A 20,998-nucleotide genomic window follows, 5' to 3' on the forward strand; every position below is an offset into this window, starting at 1 on the left:
GGGGAGGAGGGGCAGAGAGAGAGAGAGAGAGAGAGAGAGAGAGAGAGAGAGAGAGACAGAATCCCAAGCAGGCTCTGTACTGGCAGCATGGAGCCCAGCGTGGGGCTTGAACTCACGAACTGCGAGATGGTGACCTGAGCCGGAATCGAGAGTTGGATGCTTAACTGATTGAGCCACCCGGGCGCCCCAAGGGGCAGTGTTTTTGCTTGTGGGGGTGACTGACTGTGTTTGGGAGGTGGGTGGGTTTGCTCCAGAGCTCTGTCCTCTGGGGCCTGGGGAGCAGTTCTCTGATAGAGGCTCTAGGATCTGGGCGTCTTGACTGGACATCGTCAAGGGTCTGCCAACAGGCCCAGGATGGCTTCCCCTGGAAACTCCAGGAGTCCTTTCCTTGACACGCTGCCCCATTGGTGGCCATGGGCCTGAGCCCTAGCTCTGGGAGCTCCCTCGGTCCGCTCTCTCCTTTCCCCATGGGCAGACCATGCCCCAAACTTAGGGAATCCCCGCACCCTGTAGCCAGTCTGCCCCCTGGGCTGGGAGGAGTCAGGGGGGTGAAGGCCGGTAGTCAGTACTGGAGGACAGCCGTGCTGGGTGGCTGGACTCAGCATCTGGATAATCTGGACGTGTGGTTGGGAGGAGGGGCCTGGCGGTACCCCTTGGGCAGTGGTCAGTTCAGAGGTGTCAGGGCTGGGCAGCAGGTGGCTGGGCCCGGGGGGAAGGGCTGAGGAAGAGGGGCCGGGCTGGCCTTGTGCTTAGGCTATGGGGGGTGGTGGTCAAGGGCCCAGGAGTCAAGAGCTTAGGATGCCCATGTGGAGGTCAGCCTCTAGGGCCAAGACAAGGAACCCAGTGGTCCCAGTCTTCAGGGAGCAATGGGCTTTGGTGCCCCAGTTCATTCCCTTTTATGTGAAGGTGGTGGCTACAGAGCTGCCGGGAGGTGGGGGTGAGGCGTGGCCACCCCTGTGGATGACAGCATCGGGACCCAAAGGCGCTCAACCAAGTGACCTCGGTGCCAAGACCCAAAAAGACAAGTGCACTAGGGCTGGAGACAAACTATCCCCTCAAGGCCTACATTTAGGAAAAATTGTCTACTATTGAGAGCATGGTGTTTGGGGTCAGACAGAACTGTGTGTAGCTTTCACACTTTCCAGCTGTGTGACTTTGGAAAGGTCACTTAACCTCTCTGAGCCTCAGTTTCCTCATAGGTAAATGGAGATACTTTTCTTTCTTTCTTTCTTTCTCTTTCTTTCTTTCTTTCTTTCTTTCTTTCTTTCTTTCTTTTAGTGTGAGAGTGGGAGTGGGGCAGAGGGGCAGAGAGAGAAACAGAGAGAGAATCATGAGCAGGGTCCACACTCAGCATGGAGCCCAGTGTGGGGCTCAATCTCACGACCGTGGGATCATGACCTGAGCTGAAATCAAGAGTTGGACCCTCAACTGACTGAGCTGTGCAGGCGCCCCGCTACTTTTTTTTCATAGTGGGACTGGAAGGATTAAGCTGTCATTATGACTGTTGCTATTTTATTTAAACGACCGCACAGATCCAGGAAGGGAAGACTGCTTTGACAGGAGTTCACCTCAAAAAGACCCAGGGCTTTGGCTGATCTCAGATTAATACGAGGGCCTCGTATGGATGGTGACGTCTGTGATTAGAAAAGAAGGGGCAGCTGGTGGCTTGGTCGGTTAAGCGCCCGACTCTTAATTTTGGCTCAGGTCATGATCTCACGGTCTGTGAGTTCGAGCCCCGCGAACTCAGTTTGGAGCCTGCTTGGGATTCTCTCTCTCTCCCTTTCTCTCTGCCCCTCCCCTGCTTGTGCTCTCTCCCTCTCTCAAAATAAATAAAAACAAGCATTTCAAAAAAGAAAAGAAAAGAAGGTAGTCATCCCCGGAGCCAACATGGGCTCAGCAAGACCAGGCGAATCTTTCAGATTCCGGACAGCTTAGCGATTGGGGGAATCTGTTATTTATTGGGTGCCTGTCGCGAGCTGGATACTTCACATATATGATCTTAATCTTCACAAGTTGTGCTCTGGATGTGACAGTATCCATTTTACAGATGGGAGATTGAGGCTCCGGGAAGTTGAATGGCATTCCCAAGACTGGGGGCGCTGGGATTCAAGCCTGAATCTGTCTGGCCCTTCGTGTCATATCGCGCTGCCTCCTAAAACACTGGATAGGGTCTGTCATGCTCTCTAGGACATGATGGCTGGCTGGGAGGGCATCGAGGGGGCTCCTGTCTGGCTGAAAGACCGCCACAGAATGTTCATAGAGTCGGAACCAGGTCAGTCTGCGTGGGTCTTTAGAGGTAGCCGTGGGGCTCTGTCTTCTACCCTGTTCTGACCGATATATGCCACAGACCCAAAAGGAGGTATAAAGGGTGCGGGCCTGTAACAGCAAGAGGTGATAGAACAGAGAAAAAGGACAGAGCAGAGCTCAGATAGCAAAGTCAGGATCCTGAAAGATTTCAACAGGCTGGAGTGGTCAGGTGGGTTTGGCATGATGAAATGTCCCAGGGACAGTAAAGGCTGGGGCCTGTCTTGACTACTGGAAAAAATGAGAAAGGGATTTAGGAGTTCAAGGGCCAGTGAGTTCAGTATGTGTCACTAGGCTACATTAAGAAAGGTATGGAGTTTGGAACAAGGGAGGGGGACCACTGTCCTGGCCCAGCCTGCTTTCTGCCCTGGGGCAGTCTCTACTGTGCATATTTGAAGGTCATGTGTGATTTTCTGTCCTTCATCTTTTTTTGCAGGGGGGGGGGTAGTGGTGCGGGGGGGCGGGTGGCGGTTGAGGTAGGCAGAGCCCTTCTGGAGTTTGGCCCTTGGATTCCATCCAGAGTAGCCTTCCAAAATGCCACCTTTGGAGGTGGGGAAGTAGCAGCAGATTTTCTGAACTTCTGTTTGAACAGAAAGTTCTGGATCTGGTCTTTATGCTCTCTGGGCAGAGGAATGTGCTGGTCCCTGAATGCTGAGGAACTGGGAGGGGTCCTGGTCCCCTTGGCCACTGGCCAGGTGGGTCCACTCCCTTTCCAGCTACGTCCTTCTCCTCTCAGAGCCTTATCCCGGAGGTCAGTGCTTCTCCAGGGCCTGGCAGCGTTGGGTCTTCTGTGCTGGAGGCGGGCAGGAACAGAGAGCCTTGTAAGTTGCTCATGTCGGGGCTGGATCCCTGCTTGAGCTGGGGTGTCACCTGCCAAGCTGAATTCGGCACAGGAAGCGCCTGGCTGGGAGACGTACTGTTTAATTTGGAGGTTCTGTTCCACTCTGAAACGCACTGCTCCTGCCAGCTGCAGTGAAGGGAAGCTGTTCAGCTTTCCTCTCTCATGCCAGGATCACAGCCACTTTTTCCTGAGAAAGAAACAGGGCTGCAGACAGTTTTACTCATTAAATGCTTCTTTTCCTTTTAAATCTGTTTTTACAAAAAAATTTTTTTTTTTTTTGCACGAACAGAAAAGCGAAACGAGTGATATTAAAATAAACAAGGCATTGGAGACAGGAAGGTTAAAGCAGATTGTTGGGGGTGGGGAAGGGGGTTGGAGACGCCCCACGTTTCTGCACACAGGCTGCTCGTAGCCCGTTGAAATGCGAGCGAGAGAAAATGTCCAGGAGTCTGCCCACCTCCCAGCCCAGAAGAGCTTTTTTTTCCCTCAAGTGTCTTGGGGATTTACCGAGAAAGAAATGGGGAGGCGAGCTCTCATTTATCAAGAGCCCACTAAATAAATGCTAGACCTGTAATCTGGGTGATGTCATTCAGTCTTCCGAGGAACCCTGGGGGATAGGGCCCATTTTATAGATAAGGAAGGTTGAGGCTCAGATGTATTTTTTTTTTTTTTGAGAGAGGGAGTGTGAGAGAGAGAGAGGGCACAAGTGAGTGAGGGGGGGAGAGAGAGAGAGAGAGAGAGAGAGAGAGAGAGAGAGAGAGAGAGAGGCAGGGCTCACCCGGGGTTCGGGTTCGTGTTTTACCTGAATCAGGGCTCGAGCTCACCTGAAGCAGGGCTCGGAGGCTCACATGGGTTAAGGTTAACCAGTCGGGGATATACGGACCTGGGATCTGACCTTGCATGTGCCTGACCTCAGATGCCATGCTCTTTTGCGCTATCCTTTGTCACCCTGAGCAGTTGTATATCCAGCTGGCGGATGCAGAAGGAGGAAGAGGAGAAAGATGAGATGTTGGCCAGCCCTGAAAAGTGGGTGTCCTACCTGGCGAGAGAGCACAAGACACTGATTGCTGTGAGTGAGCCAAACCTTAGTTGCTGGGTTCTGACAGATACAGGGGGTTGGGGGAAGGGTGTGGGGTGTGGATGGGGTTGGCTTGATAACCAGGATAGGTTTCCCGGAGGTGGCCCTCTGGAAGTTGAATGGAGGTGAGAGAATGGCCTTGAGTAAAGGCAGGAAAGGTGCTAATCTGGCTTGGGTGTGAAGAGGTGAATCAGGGTGGGGTTGTCCGGATGGTTGCGTTGGAATCAGGGAATCAGGGTGGAGAGTGTGATGCCAAGAAAGAGTCTTGGACTGCGAGGCAGGTGCCTGGTTCTTGTCCTGGAGCTGCCACTGCTCACTTGCTGTGTGGTCTTGGGAAAATCCCTTTCCCTCTCTCGGCCTCAGATTTTTTGTCCGTTAAAATGGTGGAATTGAACTTGAGAGCCCCTACAGACACTTGCAGGGTCCCATGAAGACAGGTGACTATAAAATCCAGAAGGCCTTGAATTAAGGACTTGGCATTAGAATCATCATGAAATATTAGTCTAAGAGGCCCCCAGAAATCACCTTCTAGATCATCTTACTTCAGTCTGCAACGGGTTTTCGAGGTGAAGGGAAGGGAGGTGGGAGAGGGAGGGGCCTCCAGAGGCCTGGATGACATGCAGAGGACACCGAGGGGTCTGGCGGGGTTTTACATGCATTCTGCACCAACATGCGGTGGACCAAGAGGTAAGGGGTCAAACAGGAGAGGGAGGTGAGGCCAGACCGTGGAGGACCAAGGGGCTTCCGTTCTATCCTCTGGGTAGTGGGGAGCCATCGAAGGAGTGGGAAGGACCTGCACAGAGGGGCCACTTTGACAGATCACGTGTTTGATGATGTGTTTGACGGGGGCTGGGAGTCGATACAGGCCAGGGTGAGTGCCGGGAGGGCAGTTAGGGCGCCGCGTGTCCACTCAGGGAGAGATGGTGATGGTCTGAGCCGTGGGAGCAGAGTGGGCATGTTGAGGACAACATGCATTCAGGAGGAACCGGGAAGGGGGGGGGGATAGGATTTGTTGATTGACTGCACGTGAGGAGTGAGGCAGAAGGACCCCAGGTTTCTGGCTCCATGGCCCTTACTGAGATGGAAACACTGGGGGAGGGACAGATTTTGGGGGGAAGAAGATGAATTCAGTTTTGGCTTTGGTGAGTGTGAAGAATCAATGGAACACGTATGTCATGACTTTTTCATTCAATTGATCACTCCTTTCTTCATTCATTCGCCATTGAGCATTCACTGTGTGCCAGGCACGGCTGGCTGCTGCCTTCCCGAAGCTGTCAGTCTAGAGGGGCACCCAGAAAGTTCTTCCTCATGCTGAATTTCAGTCTGCCGGATTTTTGGTCTTCTTCTGCCCTTCAGGACCTCGTGGGACTTTTCCACCTTCAGAGAGTAGAGACCAGTGGTCGTGGCTCCCTGCGTTGCTTCTGGTTCAGGGAATATGGGGCTATGCAGGCCATGTGAATTTAGAAAGTTGCATAGAAATGGATTTCGGCCCTGAGTGCCTTTTTGCATGGCCTCATCTGTCGAGTGGGTTTAATCAAGCCTCTCTTACAGGCGGTGGTGTGCTGGAGTGGGTTCCTACTGGCTTCCAGAACCGACTGAAGGCATCTCTTCTCAACTCTGTGGTCAGTGACGTCCCATTAGTAGCTCGAAGTCAACCACGGTGGGAATATTTAGACCATGGGAATTGGCCGCTGCTACAAGCCGGGTCTCTTTCTTTCTTCCAGACTGCTAGTTGGTAAATATCTGCCAGCATCCTACTGCTTAAGGACTCACGGGCAGGATGCAGGATGTTGAGCACCTGGTGCACGGCCCCCGTGTAGGCACACCTGCTTGGCACACAGTAGGAGCCTCACAAACGTGACTCCCTTCTCCTTAGACATCTCTCTTGTAGGGGCAAAGCGATTGTTCCATTCACTCAGAGCATCACCTCCCTTTCAGCCAGGGACGACTCCTCTCTTCTCAAACGACGTGGTTCCAGCGACAGCTGCCCTCTACTTGCTCCCTCTGGCCTCGGCAGAGGGGTGGATCCAACAGGATGAGGAGTTTGGAGTCTTATGAATCTGGATTTGAATCTTGGCTCTGCCCCCTGCTAGCTGTGTAATAACCCTGGGCGAGTTATTTAATTGCTCTGAACCTCAATTAAGTCACCTGTAAACTGAGGACAGACATGCCTCCCTCATTAAGTTGTTGTGCAGATGGAATGAGGTAATGGGTGTGTGTGGGTGCACGAGGCCCTGGCAGCGAGGCGGCAGTTTCAGTGGGAGCTTGACCGACGCTGGTCTCCTTCCCTGAAAAGTCCATTGTGGACTCGGGGTGGGGGGTGGGGGCGCTCTGACAGCCGGCAGGGGGGCAGGGGAGGCAGCGGGGAGGCGGAATCAGGGCTGCATCCTTGGGAAAGCTATTTCCTGGTGGAACGCATAGGCCCGGAGTGGCTGCGGGCCGTAGGACCCTCCAAATGCATTCCGAGTGCAGCGGAGGGGAACTCCCCAGGCCGAGGTTCACGCTTCCAGACCGTCACCTGCAGATCTGCAGATATAACCGCCTACCAGCAGCTCGGCTCGTGGGTTTCTGGAGCGGCTGTGGCAGCCTGGGCTGCGCTGATTTACCACCCCAGCCCCAAGCAGATTAAATCACCCAGAGTCATTTGAATTGTACCTGGCCTTGTCACACAAATCTTAGAAACTGCTGTCTGGCAGGAAAACTTTCTCTGTACTCTTTGGAGGAAGTCTGAGAGCTCTAGAAATTGAGGCAGAGTGGGAAAAAGAAGGTGGTGCTGGGAGGGGGAGGGGTAGGTTTCTGCATCTTTGGGTCAGGCCTGAGTTGGTGGTTGGAGGAGAGACTGTGGGGTGTGTACCCGTGAGAGAGCAAGCGAGCAAGCGAGCGAGAGAGAGAGAGAGAGAGAGAGAGAATGAGAGAGTGCGAGCTCATTGCAATGGCCTTTGGGGGCAATGTCATCTCTGGCTGTGTGACACAGGGCAAGTCACTTAACCTCTCTGAGTCTCAGTGGATTGTTGTGAAGGTCAAAAGGGCTAGCTTGCTAGTGTTTTGTAGACTTTATTAATCAGCTGGAAAGAATAGACAAATGACTATATAAACAAATTATATATGGCCGTACTTACCATATGTTGAGCAGAGAGTAGGGACTCTGGGAGTTAAAAGAGAGTGGGTCCATTATCAGAACTCTGGAGCTTGACTTGGGCCTTAAAGGAAGGCTAAGTCCCAGGAGAGTGATGTGGAAGAGGTTATAGTGCAATTAAAATTGTCAGCCCCCCATCCATCTCCCATGGTGTATGTGGCTTTGGAGTGGAGTCCTGATTGACTTCGCCAGTCAACATAGTCCTTCTCCCCAAGTCCCATTTTTGACACATGGATTGGTTCTAAACCAATCAATACACACATTTCCCCAGTCACAGGAATTGGTTTAGATTGGCCCAGTGAGACAGAAGGCCAGAATTTTTTTGTTAGATGACTGGAGAAAGACATCCAGTCTCTCTATCTGGATTTGAATGAGGTAGCTTGTGGATCTAATTCCTGGCAGGCATCTGGTGACTGGGAACACAACCGGAGATTACTGTAAACATATGGATGTGGGAAGAGCCTGGAACATCACAGAAGAATTCTGTCCCAGCCCTGATCAAACTGTGCCTGAAGCCTGTTGCATCTGGACCTTCTATTAAGTGAGCTGATGAATTTACTTTTAAAAGCCCACTTAGATTTTAATTTTGCATTATTTAGAGCTAAAATCTGATACAGGGATCTGAGTGGAGAGTGAGGACCTACTTGGTATCAGGCAGCCATTAGTGAGGAGAACATCTAGGCTGGAGGAAAGGGTTGGGAGGGGTGTGTGATGAGCAGGGGTGGCAGGAGGCCACAGGTAATAAGGCTGGAAGAAAGTTTGGAGTTGAATAATGGAAGATCTCAGACACAAGTATAAGAATCTGGGCCTTCATTCTGTAGGCAGTGGGGGATATTTGAAGACTTGTGAGCTAGTGAGGGCATGGTAGGGTGCTGTGAGCTGAGTGGGATTTGAGAAGGTCAACCTAAGAGTAGGATATAGGTGGGACTGGAAGGAGAAGTTGGGGGCTAAGACCTGAGAACATGATCATTTACTGATACTGCACCCAGTGTGTGGATTATCTCACTTAGTTCTTATAATAACTCCTCTTTTCTTTTCTCTTCTTTTCTTTTTTTTCTTTTTTCTTTTCTTTTCCTTTCCTTTCCTTTCTTTTTTCTTTTCTTTTCATTTCTTTTCTTTCCTTTCTTTTCTTTTCTTTTCTTTTCTTTTCTTTTCCTTTCCTTTCCTTTCTTCTTTTCTTTTCTTTCCCTTTCTTTTCTTTTCCTTTCCCTTCCTTTCCTTTCCCTTTTTTCTTTTCTCTTTTCTTTCTTTTCCTTTCCTTTCCTTTCTTTTCTTTTCCTTTCCTTTCCTTTTCTTTTCTTTTCTTTTCTTTTCTTTTCTTTTCTTTTCCTTTCCCTTCCTTTCTTTTCTTTTCTTTTCCTTTCCTTTCCTTTCTTTTTTCTTTTCTCTTTTCTTTTTTCTTTTCTTTTCCTTTCCTTTCCTTTCCTTTCTTTTTTCTTTTCTTTTCTTTTCTTTTCTTTCCCTTTCTTTTCTTTTCCTTTCCCTTCCTTTCCTTTTTTCTTTTCTTTTCTCTCCTTTTCTTTTTCTTTCTTTCTTTCTTTCTTTCTTTCTTTCTTTCTCTCTCTCTTTTCTTTCTTTTTCTTTTTGTTTCAATAATCTTCAATAACTTGACAAGACCGTATAGTTACTAAATGACAATCAGGACCCGAATACAGGTCATCTGACTTCAAAGCCTGTACCTTATTCACATTTGTGATGACACAGGTGACAAATGAATACAAGCCAAACCAGGATAGTGGTCACAGGAAGGGATGCATGGGAGACATTAGGCTGGTGACCCCTTAGATATGTTCTCATTAAAGTCAGAAACTAGACCAGGGCAGCTGTTGTTATCAGTATTTTAAAAATCACTTTTGCGGCACCTGAGTGGCTGAGTCGGGTGGACATCTGACTTTGGCTCAGGTCATGATCTTCCCACTTGTGGGTTGGAGCCCCAAGTCAGGCTCTGTGCTGACAGCTCAGAGCCTGGAGCCTGCTTCAGATTCTGTGTCTTCCTCTCTCTCACCCCTCTCTTGCTCGCACTCTCTCTCTCAAAAATAAATAAACATTAAAACATTTTTTTCTTAATAAAAAAATTTTAAAAACCCACTTTTCCTAGGGGTGCCTGGGTGGCCAGTTGGTTAAGCGTCTGATTTCAGCTCAAGTCATGATCTTGCGATTCATGAGTTTGAGCCCCTCATCAGGCTCTACACTGACAGCACAGAGCCTGCTTGGAATTCTTTCTCCCCCACTCTCTCTCCTCTTCCCCTGCTTGTGCTCTCTCTCAAAATAAAGAAAATTTAAAAAAAAACCCCACTTTTCCTAAGGTGCTAGGCATTGTAATTAGACAAGAAATAAAAAGAGATACATATTGGAAAAGGAGAGCCAATAATCATATCTAGCAGATATGATTATTATTTATCTGTAAAAATTCAAGACAGTTTCATGAAAACAACTGGAAAAAGTAAAGTTTGGTAAAATGGCCAGTAACAAAACAACATATAAAAACAAATAGCTTTTCTATTTATAAAATGACTACCTAGAAGGTAAAGTAAAAGGCCTCATTTGCACTGTCAAGAAGAAAATAGTAACACAAAATGCCTGGAAATAAACTTTATTAGAAACATGTGGGATTTACAGGAAGAAAACCAGAAAACTTGCCTGATAGAAAAGAGACTCGGATAAATATGGCATGTCCCTAGTTCTTGGGTGAAAAGATTTAATGCTTTAAGTTTGTTCGTGCTCCTTAAGGGAGTGTACAAAAATGAAGATACTCCAATTAATACTGCAACAGGATTTTTAAAAAATTTGACAAAAATAATTATAAAGCTAATCTGGAGGAGTAAAAAAAAAAAAAAATAGAGTAGCTAAGGGAAATTCTGAAAAAGAAAAATGATGAATACTTACCCTCTCAGATATTAAAATGTTTTTAAAGGGACAATAATTAAAATTCTTATGTAAGAATAGCAGATCACCAGGATAGAATAGAGGGTCTGGAAATGGATCCAAGTATTTAAGGGAATTTTGTATACGATAAAATGGCATTTCTGTTGAGTTGGGAAAATATGGGCTGGTTTATAAATGGTGTTGGCATGGGCCAGCCATTACAACACAAGCTGGTTTTCTGTCTTTCTCCAATAAGACCAAGGCATGAAGACTACAGAGTCTTCATGAATACGAATGAATAAATATGAATGACTATTTTGGTCATCTTAACGTGGTGATGTTCCTTCTAAGCATGATGGGATATCCAGGAATCATAAAAGAAAAGATTGATACATTTGAATATATGAAGATGGAAAGTTTAAGACCATTAATAGTAAAGGAGAGGGGCGCCTGGGTGGCTCAGTCGGTTGAGCGTCCGACTTCCGCTCAGGTCATGATCTCACAGTCTATGAGTTTGAGCCCCGTGTCAGGCTCTGTGCTGACAGCTTGGAGCCTGGAGCCTGCTTCAGATTCTGTGTCTCCCTCTCTCTCTGCCCCTCCCCTGCTCATGCTCTGTCCCTCTCTGTCTCAAAAATAAATAAAAACATTAAAAAAATAGTAAGGGAGAAAAGGGAAAGTGTATATGATAGATAATTGTTTAATCTGATTCTCAAATGTGCAAAGAACTCTTAAACCATTCATTAAGAAAAAGATAAATATCTCATTAGAAAAATGGGCAAAAGACACGAACAGGCAATTCACAAAGAAAATAATTACAAATGACAAAAAAAGAAGAAAAGATACTCATTTACTTTCATTAATAATTTAAACAATGCCACTAAAAATGAATGTCTTTTGCCATCTGTTGATTTGACCAAACATTAAAACCTGGGGCTAGTGAGGGTGTGGGAAGATATGCTGGGACACTGTTGATGGGAAGTACATTGTACGTTTTCAGAAGGACAGAGTGGCAAAATTGGAAATAGTGTACTCTTGCAGCAATTTCCTTTGTACGATTTTATCCTAAGGAGATAATTACAAAGAATAAGCAAAGAGATATGTACATGGATATTTACCACAATATTGTTTATGAGAGTAAAATCTTGACAACGTTCTAAAGGATCAATAGAGACCCAGCTAAATAAAGTATGATACATACATACAATGGAATACTATGAAGTAATTAAAATAATTTTGTAGAGCTCTATTTATTGACATAGAAAGATGTCTATGACATATTGTTGAGAGAGAAAAGCAGGTGTCAGTGAGAACAGTATGTATAATACAATCCCTCGTCTATAAATTATATACATAGATCTCTATGTGTATATATGCATAGAGATATGTCTGGAAGGCTGTTCACCAAAATGCTGGAGTGGTTATATCTGGGTAGTAGGATTTTGAGTGATTTTTACTTTCTTTTTCCTACTTTTAAGTATTGGTTTGATTTTTTTAAATTTTTTTTTATACTGAGGATATATCATGTTCTTCAATCAGAATAAATAATAAAGCTATTTTTATTTTGGAAATTAGATAAATATTAAATAAGAGGACTCGGCACATCGTGATTTAATGGATGCAGATAAAGAGTCAAGATGCTGCCAAGAATTTGATCCTTGAGCCTGGGAGGATTATGCATCGTGGAGAACCTGGAGTGGGAGCTGATTCTGGAGGAGAGAGGAAGTGCTGGGATTTCGGAGCTTTGGCTTGTTGCTGTGGCCTGTAGGCAGCAGGACGGCTCTTAGGAGGCTGATCCTAGGGGCACACTTGAGGGGCACAGAGGGCTTTTCCCAAGGACCAAGCTGTGGATGAGATCTCGGAAGGAGGGGGTGTAGGAGCAAGAGAAGGCTGGAAATCGGGCCCTGGAACATGGCCACATTGATGTGATGGAAGAAACTGCATTAATGGTCAGAAAGGCAAGGAACCACGGGGGGCGGGGGGTGCATAGCTTGTCTTGGAATTCCATAGGGCGGGGGTGAATTTCCAGAGAAAGGTCAACCATATCTAATGCTGCAAAGGCACGGACACCAGGGAGAGGGTACGGGACTTGACAAATAGGAGTCTGTTGGTGACGTTGGAGGGAGTGGTTTGGGTGGGGGAATGGGGCCATGTGTGGGTGTGTGTGGGAGTTGGGTGTTTGTTAAGGGAGAAAGGAGGGTTGTAGCTTGGGGGAGTAGTTTTGAGGGAAAGGGACTGAGCCTTGCTTGGGGGGGTGGCATTAACTGGCATGGGCACCACCCTGCCCACTCCCCAACACTGGCAGGCATCTCTAGACATTCTGCGCAACCTGGGGAAGCTTCAACACCTTTTTCCCAACAGCCAGACCAGGGAGCCACCAGAATCTATTGGACTTGGCCGGTGAGAGGAGCCTCTTTTCCATGCCTGGGCTTGAACACATACTTGAAGGATGATGGGAAGGCAGGCATGGAGGCTGTGATTGAAGGTGCAGGGGAGAGGCCTGGTGGAGCCAGAGGCCCCCAGTGCAGGTGTGGGCTGTGGCTTCAGCCCCAGAAGACTTCTGGGTCTGGAGCCCAGGGTGATTAGAGTGCTCTGTCTGTGAGTGTGCGGTGACTAGATGCATGCTTTGTGTGATGCTGTGAAAAAGCCCGGCTGCATGTAAATTACTAGCTGGTACACAGATATTGGGGGCTCATCATGGCTCACCATTTTGCCATCCAGGGAAGGCAAAGCAGGGACTCATTGTTTGGACACCTGGCCTAAGGGGAGTCTGCCTGTGGGCTCCAACTGCAGGGTCTGAGAGCAGAATAAGGAACTGAGATTCAGTCGTGGCTTGCTGGAGGAACTTTCAGGAAAGACACTCAGTGGGGTTCAGCTGCCATCCTCCCAATGGTGTTTTGATTGCATCAGTGAGAACATGGGGTCCTGGATACTGGAGGGAAAGGCTCTTCTGGACCATCCCTGACCAGAGCTTGTCTGGAGCAGTGGAGGAACACAGGCATATGGCAGAGCTCACTGACAGCAAAGGTCCAGAATGGGGAGAGACCCAGGCATCACGCCCAGTGGAGGAGAAATGTTGAAGGAGCTCAGGCCAAGGAATTAAGTGTTTGCTTTTAACATTCTGAAGCGGTGTTTCCTAAAATGTGCTTTTAGAGCCCTGGTTTCTTGAGGTTGTTCCACAAAAAAAAAAAAAAAAAAAAAAAAAAAAAGGCTTCTGTGAGCAAATACATTTCATGAAATGCAGCACCCTCAGCTGGGTGCCTGTGAGCACAGTAAAGGCTCAGAGAAGTCCTGCAGCCAAGAAACGGATGCAGAAGTTTTCCAAACTTATTTGACCACAGAAACTTTTTCAATTGCAAAATTGAAATTTACCTTCTGCGAGGTCAGTGGCTGACCTCGGACAGATGCAGTGACATGTCCTGTGTGGTGCCACGGGCAATGTTTGGGCCAATTCAGGGATGTTGCAAAGAAGCAGACTTTGGCTCAGTTCAAGGAAGAACTTTGCAACAATTGCTGATATTTTGTTTTATTTTTTTTAATTAAAAACATTTTTTAATGCTTACTTATTTTTTAGAAAGAGAGAGAGACAGAGCGCGAGCAGGGGAGGAGCACAGGGAGAGGGAGACACAGAATCCGAAGCGGGCTCCAGGCTCCGAGCTGTCAGCACGGAGCCCGACGTGGGGGCTTGAACTCACAAATCGCGAGATCACGACCTGAGCCGACGTCGGATGTTTAACTGACTGAGCCACCCAGGCAGTAAAGGACTTTCCGTCCCCGGAGGCCTTGAGCAGAGCCAGGCTCCAGGTGGGTGTCACCCTTGATTTCTGGGGGTCCATGAACCCTGAGAGAGGGTCTCTTTGGCTACTGAAAGGTGGTACTCCTCCCTTAGAGCCTGTCGCTTGGCTTGTACTGCTTCGTACTCGGCCCAAGAGTACTTGGGATACTTGAAATGAGCAGTCTGTGAAGGTAAGATGTGAACACATAAATATCCTCATTAAGTCCCAAATACACATCCCAAACTTTACATAACAGGAGCAGCAGCTGGAGACGCCCACAGCCCTAATTGCTTCTCTGCACTAAGAGAACATCCTCTCTCCAGTTCTGCTTTTTCCATTCATTTAGGTAATTACTGGAGGGAGCCAGCTGTGGTAGACCGGCGGGCAGGCGGGCTGGTTTGTGACACCACGGGACGGGCGCCACCACGAGGATGGGGTGCTGAGGGGCGCTGGAAGCTCTCAGCCCTCTTCATGGGGAGCAGGGACCTGGGGACGGGAGGCCGGCCACTCAGTGCCTGTCCCGATCCCACTGAGCTTCTGGGACAGGATGCCTGACCTCCTGGGGACCTGACCAGCACGTGCAGGGCAACAGGAAGGACCCAGGGCCAGGTACAGGCACGGGGACAGGAATGGACGGGCGTAGACGCCCCTGTGTAACAAACTACTCAAGATGCCTTCTCGGAATCTTGTGCTGGGCTGGCACGCTGAGGCCACAGTCCCTGCCCCCGGAGCCCACAGCCCGCGGGTAGGAAACAGCCACAGGCGGGAACAAAACCGGATCAAGGCAAGCTTTCAGGCCCGGGAAGGTGGGTGCCTGGGACCGAGAACCAGACTCTGTCTTAGAGAAAGTGGTTAGAGAAAATCTCCTGGAAGAAGAGGCAATAGGATTGACCCAGAGAGGGAAGTTGCCCGCATTTGGGGGGTACCCTTCGGCAAAACGGGGCCACGGCGACTGTGGACTTCTGGGTCCCAAAGTAACACCTGTTTTGCCCCCTCCCCCCAGCCTCTGGTCTCTAGTAACCATCCAGGATTCGTGAAGACCGTCTGGGAGACACCTTCAAGGATGTGCGAAGCCTGGAGCTCTCTCAGCTGGGAGCTGGGCCCTCGGTGGTCGGCCAGAGAGGACACCCTTGAACGGTCAGATCGATCCCCTCTTTGGAGGGACACTGGGGAAGGCTGTGGCCCAGGCGCGCTGCCCGCCAGTCTTCCCGTGGGTGGCGGGTGTAACTTTTCTTCCTGGTTCTCTCTGAGCCGCCAGCTCTGCTCCCCCAGCCCCGAGTGGCGGCTCCTTGGGCCGGAAACAATGTGCTTTCTCCACGCCTGGGAGTGGAAGTCAGCAGTTTGGCACCGTCTGGCTGGCAGCCTCCACCGGCTTCCTTTGGCACTTTATTGGCAAAGGCGGTGACATTTCTTTCAGTTGGGTGGGTGGAGCTGTTATGCAGACTCTCGCTCTCCTCATTCGCCAGATGAATATTCATGACTCAGGCAATCTGTACCAGCCAGACTTTCCTGAGGGCGGCAGCTTTTCTTCTCTTCCTCTCTCTCTTTTTCTTTCTCCTTCTCTCCTTCCCAGCTCTTTGGAAAGCTGGAGTACAGCTATATTTAATTTACAAATACGGAGCTATTTAGCTTGCCTTTTGGGGTGCAGGCACTGGGGAGGAGATGCCGGGAATGGGAACAGTGGAAGCATTTGGTCCCTGACCCTGGGCTTCCTGGTCCCAGTGTCCAGCCCCCAGCCTGGGAAGCCTTATGGATCCGGGGCTCCCTTTGAACTTGGCATCTTGGTGCCTGCATGCCCGAAGGTGCGGCAGCTCTGTGCCACCTCTTTCCGTGCTGGCTGCCGAGGTCAACGTGGACGTCTGAGAAACTGGTGCCTTCCTGCCCAGTGCATGGCAGACCCCAGCGATAGATGAATGCTCCCTCGGTCTCCCTACTGTGCTCTCCCGCTTGTCAAGGCCCACTCAGACCCTGCTCCAAGCCCTAGACAAAACCCCAGAAGGCACTGGGGCATTTGCTAGTCATTTCTTTCCTAGAGGAAGAACCAGTCCCTACTTGGGGTCCCCGTTCTCTGGGGATACACCTGCTCCTTCCCTGGGAAGGGTGGCTACCTACTTTCTTTTGTCTCTTCCCATAGAGGCACCAGAAACTCTGGCAAAGGGCTCAGAATTTCCAGAATTTGCCAGGGAATTTGGTCTTAGCAAGGATGTTCTCGTGTATGTCTTGTGTGTGTGTGTGTGCGCGCGTGTGTGTGTGTGTGTATGTAAATATTTACACACAGCTTAAGTGAGTCTGTATGCCTACATCTATGTTCGAGTGTTTGAGTGTGTGTCTGTATGTGTAAGGGCGTGAATGTGTATGTGGCGGGAAGTCTGGGAATGTCTGCATGTGCGAATGCGCCTCTCCAGTTAGAGTTGCGTATGTATCGTTGTGGGTCTGGGTGTTGTGTGTCAAGGTGCTCCTGGGGGGGGTGCAGAGGCTCGTCTGTGTAGTGTGTATGTGTGCATGTGCTAGTGAACTGTAAGATGTGTGTACAAGTGTATGTGTGCATGAGAGTCTGGAGGAGAGAGAGAGAGAAAGAGAGAGAGAGGGAGAGAATGATTCCCCCTGACCTCCATTCTCTCCCAAACCTCATCCTCTAGCGAGGTGGAGGGAGATGTCCCCCCCCCCCCCCCACTTTGCAAGTGTTACAGATTCTATCCAAGGACGGGAACAGAAGGCTTCCCAGCACAGAGCGTCCTGAAATTACTTTATATTCCCCCCTCCTTGTTTCATCTAATCAAAATAGCGTTAGGCTCACCCATTCTCCCTGCCCATCCACTTAGCCCCGAGGGAGGGAGCGAAGCGGGCCATCTTGTCTGACCTCCTCTGAGAGCACCTTGCAGCCCCAAGCCAAGGAGCTGTCTTCCAAATCTCCTCGTTCCACGGCCCATGCTTCAGTGGCAAGAGCCAGCTGCCTCCCTGCCTGCCAGCAACCGCCAAGCTCTTCCAGAACCCACATCCAGGCTCAGCCTCATTTACAAATATGCAAATTTGCATCTTTTCTGGTATGCAAATGGAGACATGACAAATAGCTAATTAGGGTCAAAAGAAGCACTCTGAACCAATTAGTTGTAGGGTCAATTCCTTTCTGCTGGGAGGAGACTGGCCTCTCCTGCCCCCCTCCATCCCTGGCTCCCCCAGGCCCACACACTCTGGCCTGTCCCGTCTGGCTGGGGCCATGGACGGTCAAAGAGCACTGAAACAGGGGTTGTTGCTTGAATCACAGTCCCACTCTGGGTGTTAGCTGTGTGACCCTGGACACACTCACCGGGACCTCAGTGTCTCCCTCTGTGAAACAGAGCAACGGCAGTGGCTGTCTTGTCCCTAAACCTCCACCCCAGTGTCGTGAGACTTTGGGGGGACTTGGATGGCAATAGCCTCTGGAAACTGTACTAAAATGCCTCTGATAGGCGCATCACTTGTGTTCTTCCAAAGTATTCTGCCCTTGATTTCATGTAATCGTCACATCCACCCTCTGAATTAGATGAATTAGATGTAGCGACAGCGTGGCAGTGAGTTTCATCCTGGGTGCCAACTCTGGCCAATTACGATTGTCTGCCTGGAGCGGTGCGTTGAGAAGGATGTCAAGGCCAAGTCTGGATTCCCCAGGAGAGAGACTGTGATCGATTAATGATGTCTGCCATGGGCAAGTCATTGGGCTCTGGCAGTCACGTGCTACATATTTACCGCCCAGGAAAGCTGTGGAGTTCGGAGCAGGCACCCGGGTTCCGGTCCTGTCTGCTCCCTTGAGTAAGTGACGTCCCCTTCCGGAGCTCCGCTACCTGGTCTAACCCAGGCACAATACAGCCTGGGTCTCAGAGCTATTGTGAGGAGGCAAACGCTTTCTTTCATCCGGGAGGTGATGTGGACACTTAATTGACACTTCAGTGGGACGGGCGTGCTGTCCCATTACAGAGGCGGGGAGCCCAAGGCCTGCGGAGGGTGGATGACTCGGAGAAGAGGAAGCCAGCAGCCTTACCAGGCAGGCCCGCACGGGCGGCTGGGGCTGCTCTTCTCTCTGCCACCACAGGATCTTGGCTCCCTCCTGCCTCCCCTGCGCTGATGCCCCAAGCAGGCTGCAACAAGCCCCGCTGGCCTGGCTCCACTTCTGGGTGTGAAGTTTGGCTGAGTCGGCACCTGGGAGAATGGGGCAATTGCCATCCTGGAGCCCAGGGCCTGGCCCAGGGCCAGTGGGCGGACGAGAGATGGTGGGAGGGCCCAAGGACCAGGGAGCCAGCCAGAGCTGGGCGGCTGGCAGGAGAAGGTCAGGAGAGCACCTGGCTTGAAGGGGGCCGGCTTGGGGGTGCTGAGAGCCGGGGCCTGAGTGCCGCACAGGGCCCAGCTGTGTGCGTGTCCTGGCTGTTGGCAGTGCCCGAGCACGGCCTTGAACGTGCCTTTGTGCGTGTGCATGCGTCTCGGGATACATCTGCGAACGTGTGTTCTTATAAGTCTTTTAATGTGTATTTATTTTTGAGAGAGAAAGAGGGAGAGAGAGACAGAGACAGAGCGTGAGTGGGAAGGGGCAGAGAGAGAGGGAGACACAGAATCCGAAGCAGGCTCCAGGCTCTGAGCCGTCAGCACAGAGCCCGACGTGGGGCTCGAACTCATGAACTGCGAGATCGTGACCTGAGCTGAAGTCAGCTGCTCCACCGACTGAGCCACCCAGGCGCCGCGCGTGTGTTCTTATAAATGGGCATAGATGCATCACCTAGCAGTGTAAGAATAGGCGTGATCTATGTAGTTGTGCACATCTGTGCATCAAGGTGTGTCCGTGTGTCCGCGTGTACCTGTGTGTGCGTGCCTGGCCTGCACCTCTGTGTCCAGGTGAGCTTCTTGCATGTACACGTCAGCATCCGTGTGTGTCTGTCTGTACGTTTCTACCCGAATGTGTGGGTGTCCATTTGTATGTATCTTTCAGTATCCGTACAGGCGTGTGCACACTGGTGCGTCCGTATTGGTGCACGCGTGCCCACCTCCGTCAGTATCCATGGGTATCGCTGTTCAGCGTGTGTGTCCTGTCTAGTGCCCTGTGCCTCTCTGTGTCAGTGTCTGTAAACCCGCCCTGTACCTGCACTCGCGAGTGCCTCTGTGGCTGTGCCCATGTGCTGGTCCATTTCTGGGTGTGCACGTCTCCCTAGGAGGGTGTTGGTATCTACTTCCGAATGCAGGCATGGCTGTATCAAGGTGAGCAGGATGGACTCTTCTCTGTGACTGCCATAGCTCCCTTTTGTCCTCTCCATTTTTCTCTCCTCTCCTCCTTCCTTTCCTTGCAATTCACTCGAAGGGACCTGGCTGGCCCAGGCTGCTGTGGAGGTGACAGATGAGTCTTAGAAGCCCACTTCGGCCTCTAGAGAGGGGCTCCCTATGTCCATCTCCCATGTGGGCTCAGCCCCAGAGCCACACAGGCGTCGGGCTTTTTAAAATGGAAGTTGTTGCCCGCCCCCCCTCCCCCCCGCCCCGCTGCATATTAATCATCGGCCCCAGCAGCAGTGAGAGCGACAACTCATGACTTTTTCTCCTTCCCTTTGCGGCAGCACTCCCGGACTTCCCACCTGCAAAAGGGCGGCCCCACCACCTGCCGGAAGATCTGCCGGCTTGGGCTTTGGAGCATGAGTGCTCCAGCTCAACTGTTTGCCTGTCGACGGTCCCTCTGGCATCGCTGGACCTTTTCTGGGATTGGACTTGGGACTCCTCTCCTCCTGGCTGTGTTTGGATTCTAGCCTTCCCCGGTTGGACCTCCCTGCTCAGTTCCTTGGGTCATTCCCAGGCAGCCTCGCCTGGATACGGTTCCCCTCCTGTGCGGGCTGCTCCCCCAGGGACTGGGGCTGCCTTCCCCGTCTGCCCCAGGCTCCCTGGCCCACGGCCTGGCCCACAGCCGTGCTGGAACACGAGCGTGATGGATGATTCCAGTGCCTCAGCTCATATCTTGCAATCATCCGATGGCTCCCCTCCCCTTACAGTCTTCTCCCTTCACTGATGGTTTTGGATGGAATTTAAAATAAAAAAGATTGATTAAAAGTTGGAAACTGTGTAAGTGAAAATAAAAGCACTTAAGACCAATAAGTATCATTTGAGCTTTAATGGAAAGAGAAAGCATGGTTAAGATGGCATTTTAGGGACATTTCTCAGCGGGTAAGTGTCCTGACTTAGTTCCCCATTTCTGGGAGTCTGTGGCTAGATATCCTCCTTGTTGGAATCCTGCCCAGGCAGGCGCCGGAGCAGAGTGTGAAGAACTCGGGCTTCAGGCTTGGAGAAGCCTGGGTTGACTCACTGGCTGTGTGACCTTTCTGAACCTCAGTTTCCTTTTCTGTCCTTTTCTACAATGGGGATCAAGGACCTGCTTCACAGGGTGGTCGCGAGGATGACGGAAGATAACGCCAGGACCAGAAGCGACGCCTGGCACGTAGTCTTTCCCCTTCAAGAACACACCCCAAACTCAACCACCTCCCTCCACCTGCACTGTCATGGCTGAGCACCTCCATCCGTCCCCTCTCCCGAGCCGTCTATTCCCTATGCTGCGACACAGCGATCCTGTTAACATTCAAGTCACAGCACGTCACTCGTCTGCTCAGAAACTTCACTGTGGCCCGTCTCAACGTGGTGTTAAGCCGAGGTCATCACAGCAGCCTCAGGGTGCCACGTGCTCAATCTCCCCACCTGCCATTGTCGCTATTTCCCCCCTTTCACTTCCCTCCAACCACACTACCCACCTGGTTCCCCAAATGTACCGGCCACATTCCTGCCTCAGGAATGCCTTTGTGTGCGCTGTGTCCTCTGCCAGAATGCTCTTCCCCCGGATCTCCTCATGGCTCCCTGTCATCCCCTTCAGGTCTGTATTCAAACGTTACCTTCTCTGGGGCGCCTGGCTGGCTCAGCCGGAAGATCATATGACTCTTGGTCCTAGGGTTGTGAGTTCGAGCTCCACCTTGGGTGTAGAGATTACTTAAGTAAACGAAACAGAA

At 50.4% G+C, this 20,998-nt stretch overlaps 1 protein-coding gene across 1 annotated transcript in view; it reads left to right on the forward strand.

The window, feature by feature from the left end:
- The window catches only part of LOC147577929 (uncharacterized), a 68,743-nt gene extending 48,644 nt beyond the window's left edge, over positions 1-20,099 (forward strand). Inside the window, exon 3 of the mRNA XM_086715167.1 lies at positions 19,571-20,099. Within this exon, the coding sequence (XP_086571293.1) occupies positions 19,571-20,013 (443 nt within the window). The 3' untranslated portion in view covers positions 20,014-20,099. The remainder of the gene's footprint in view (positions 1-19,570) is intronic.
- The last annotated feature ends 899 nt before the right edge of the window (positions 20,100-20,998 follow it).

Source organism: Puma concolor, chromosome C1, assembly GCF_028749965.1.
Source record: "Puma concolor isolate L17-30 chromosome C1, mPumCon1.1.hap2, whole genome shotgun sequence".
Classification (NCBI taxonomy): Eukaryota; Metazoa; Chordata; class Mammalia; order Carnivora; family Felidae; genus Puma; species Puma concolor.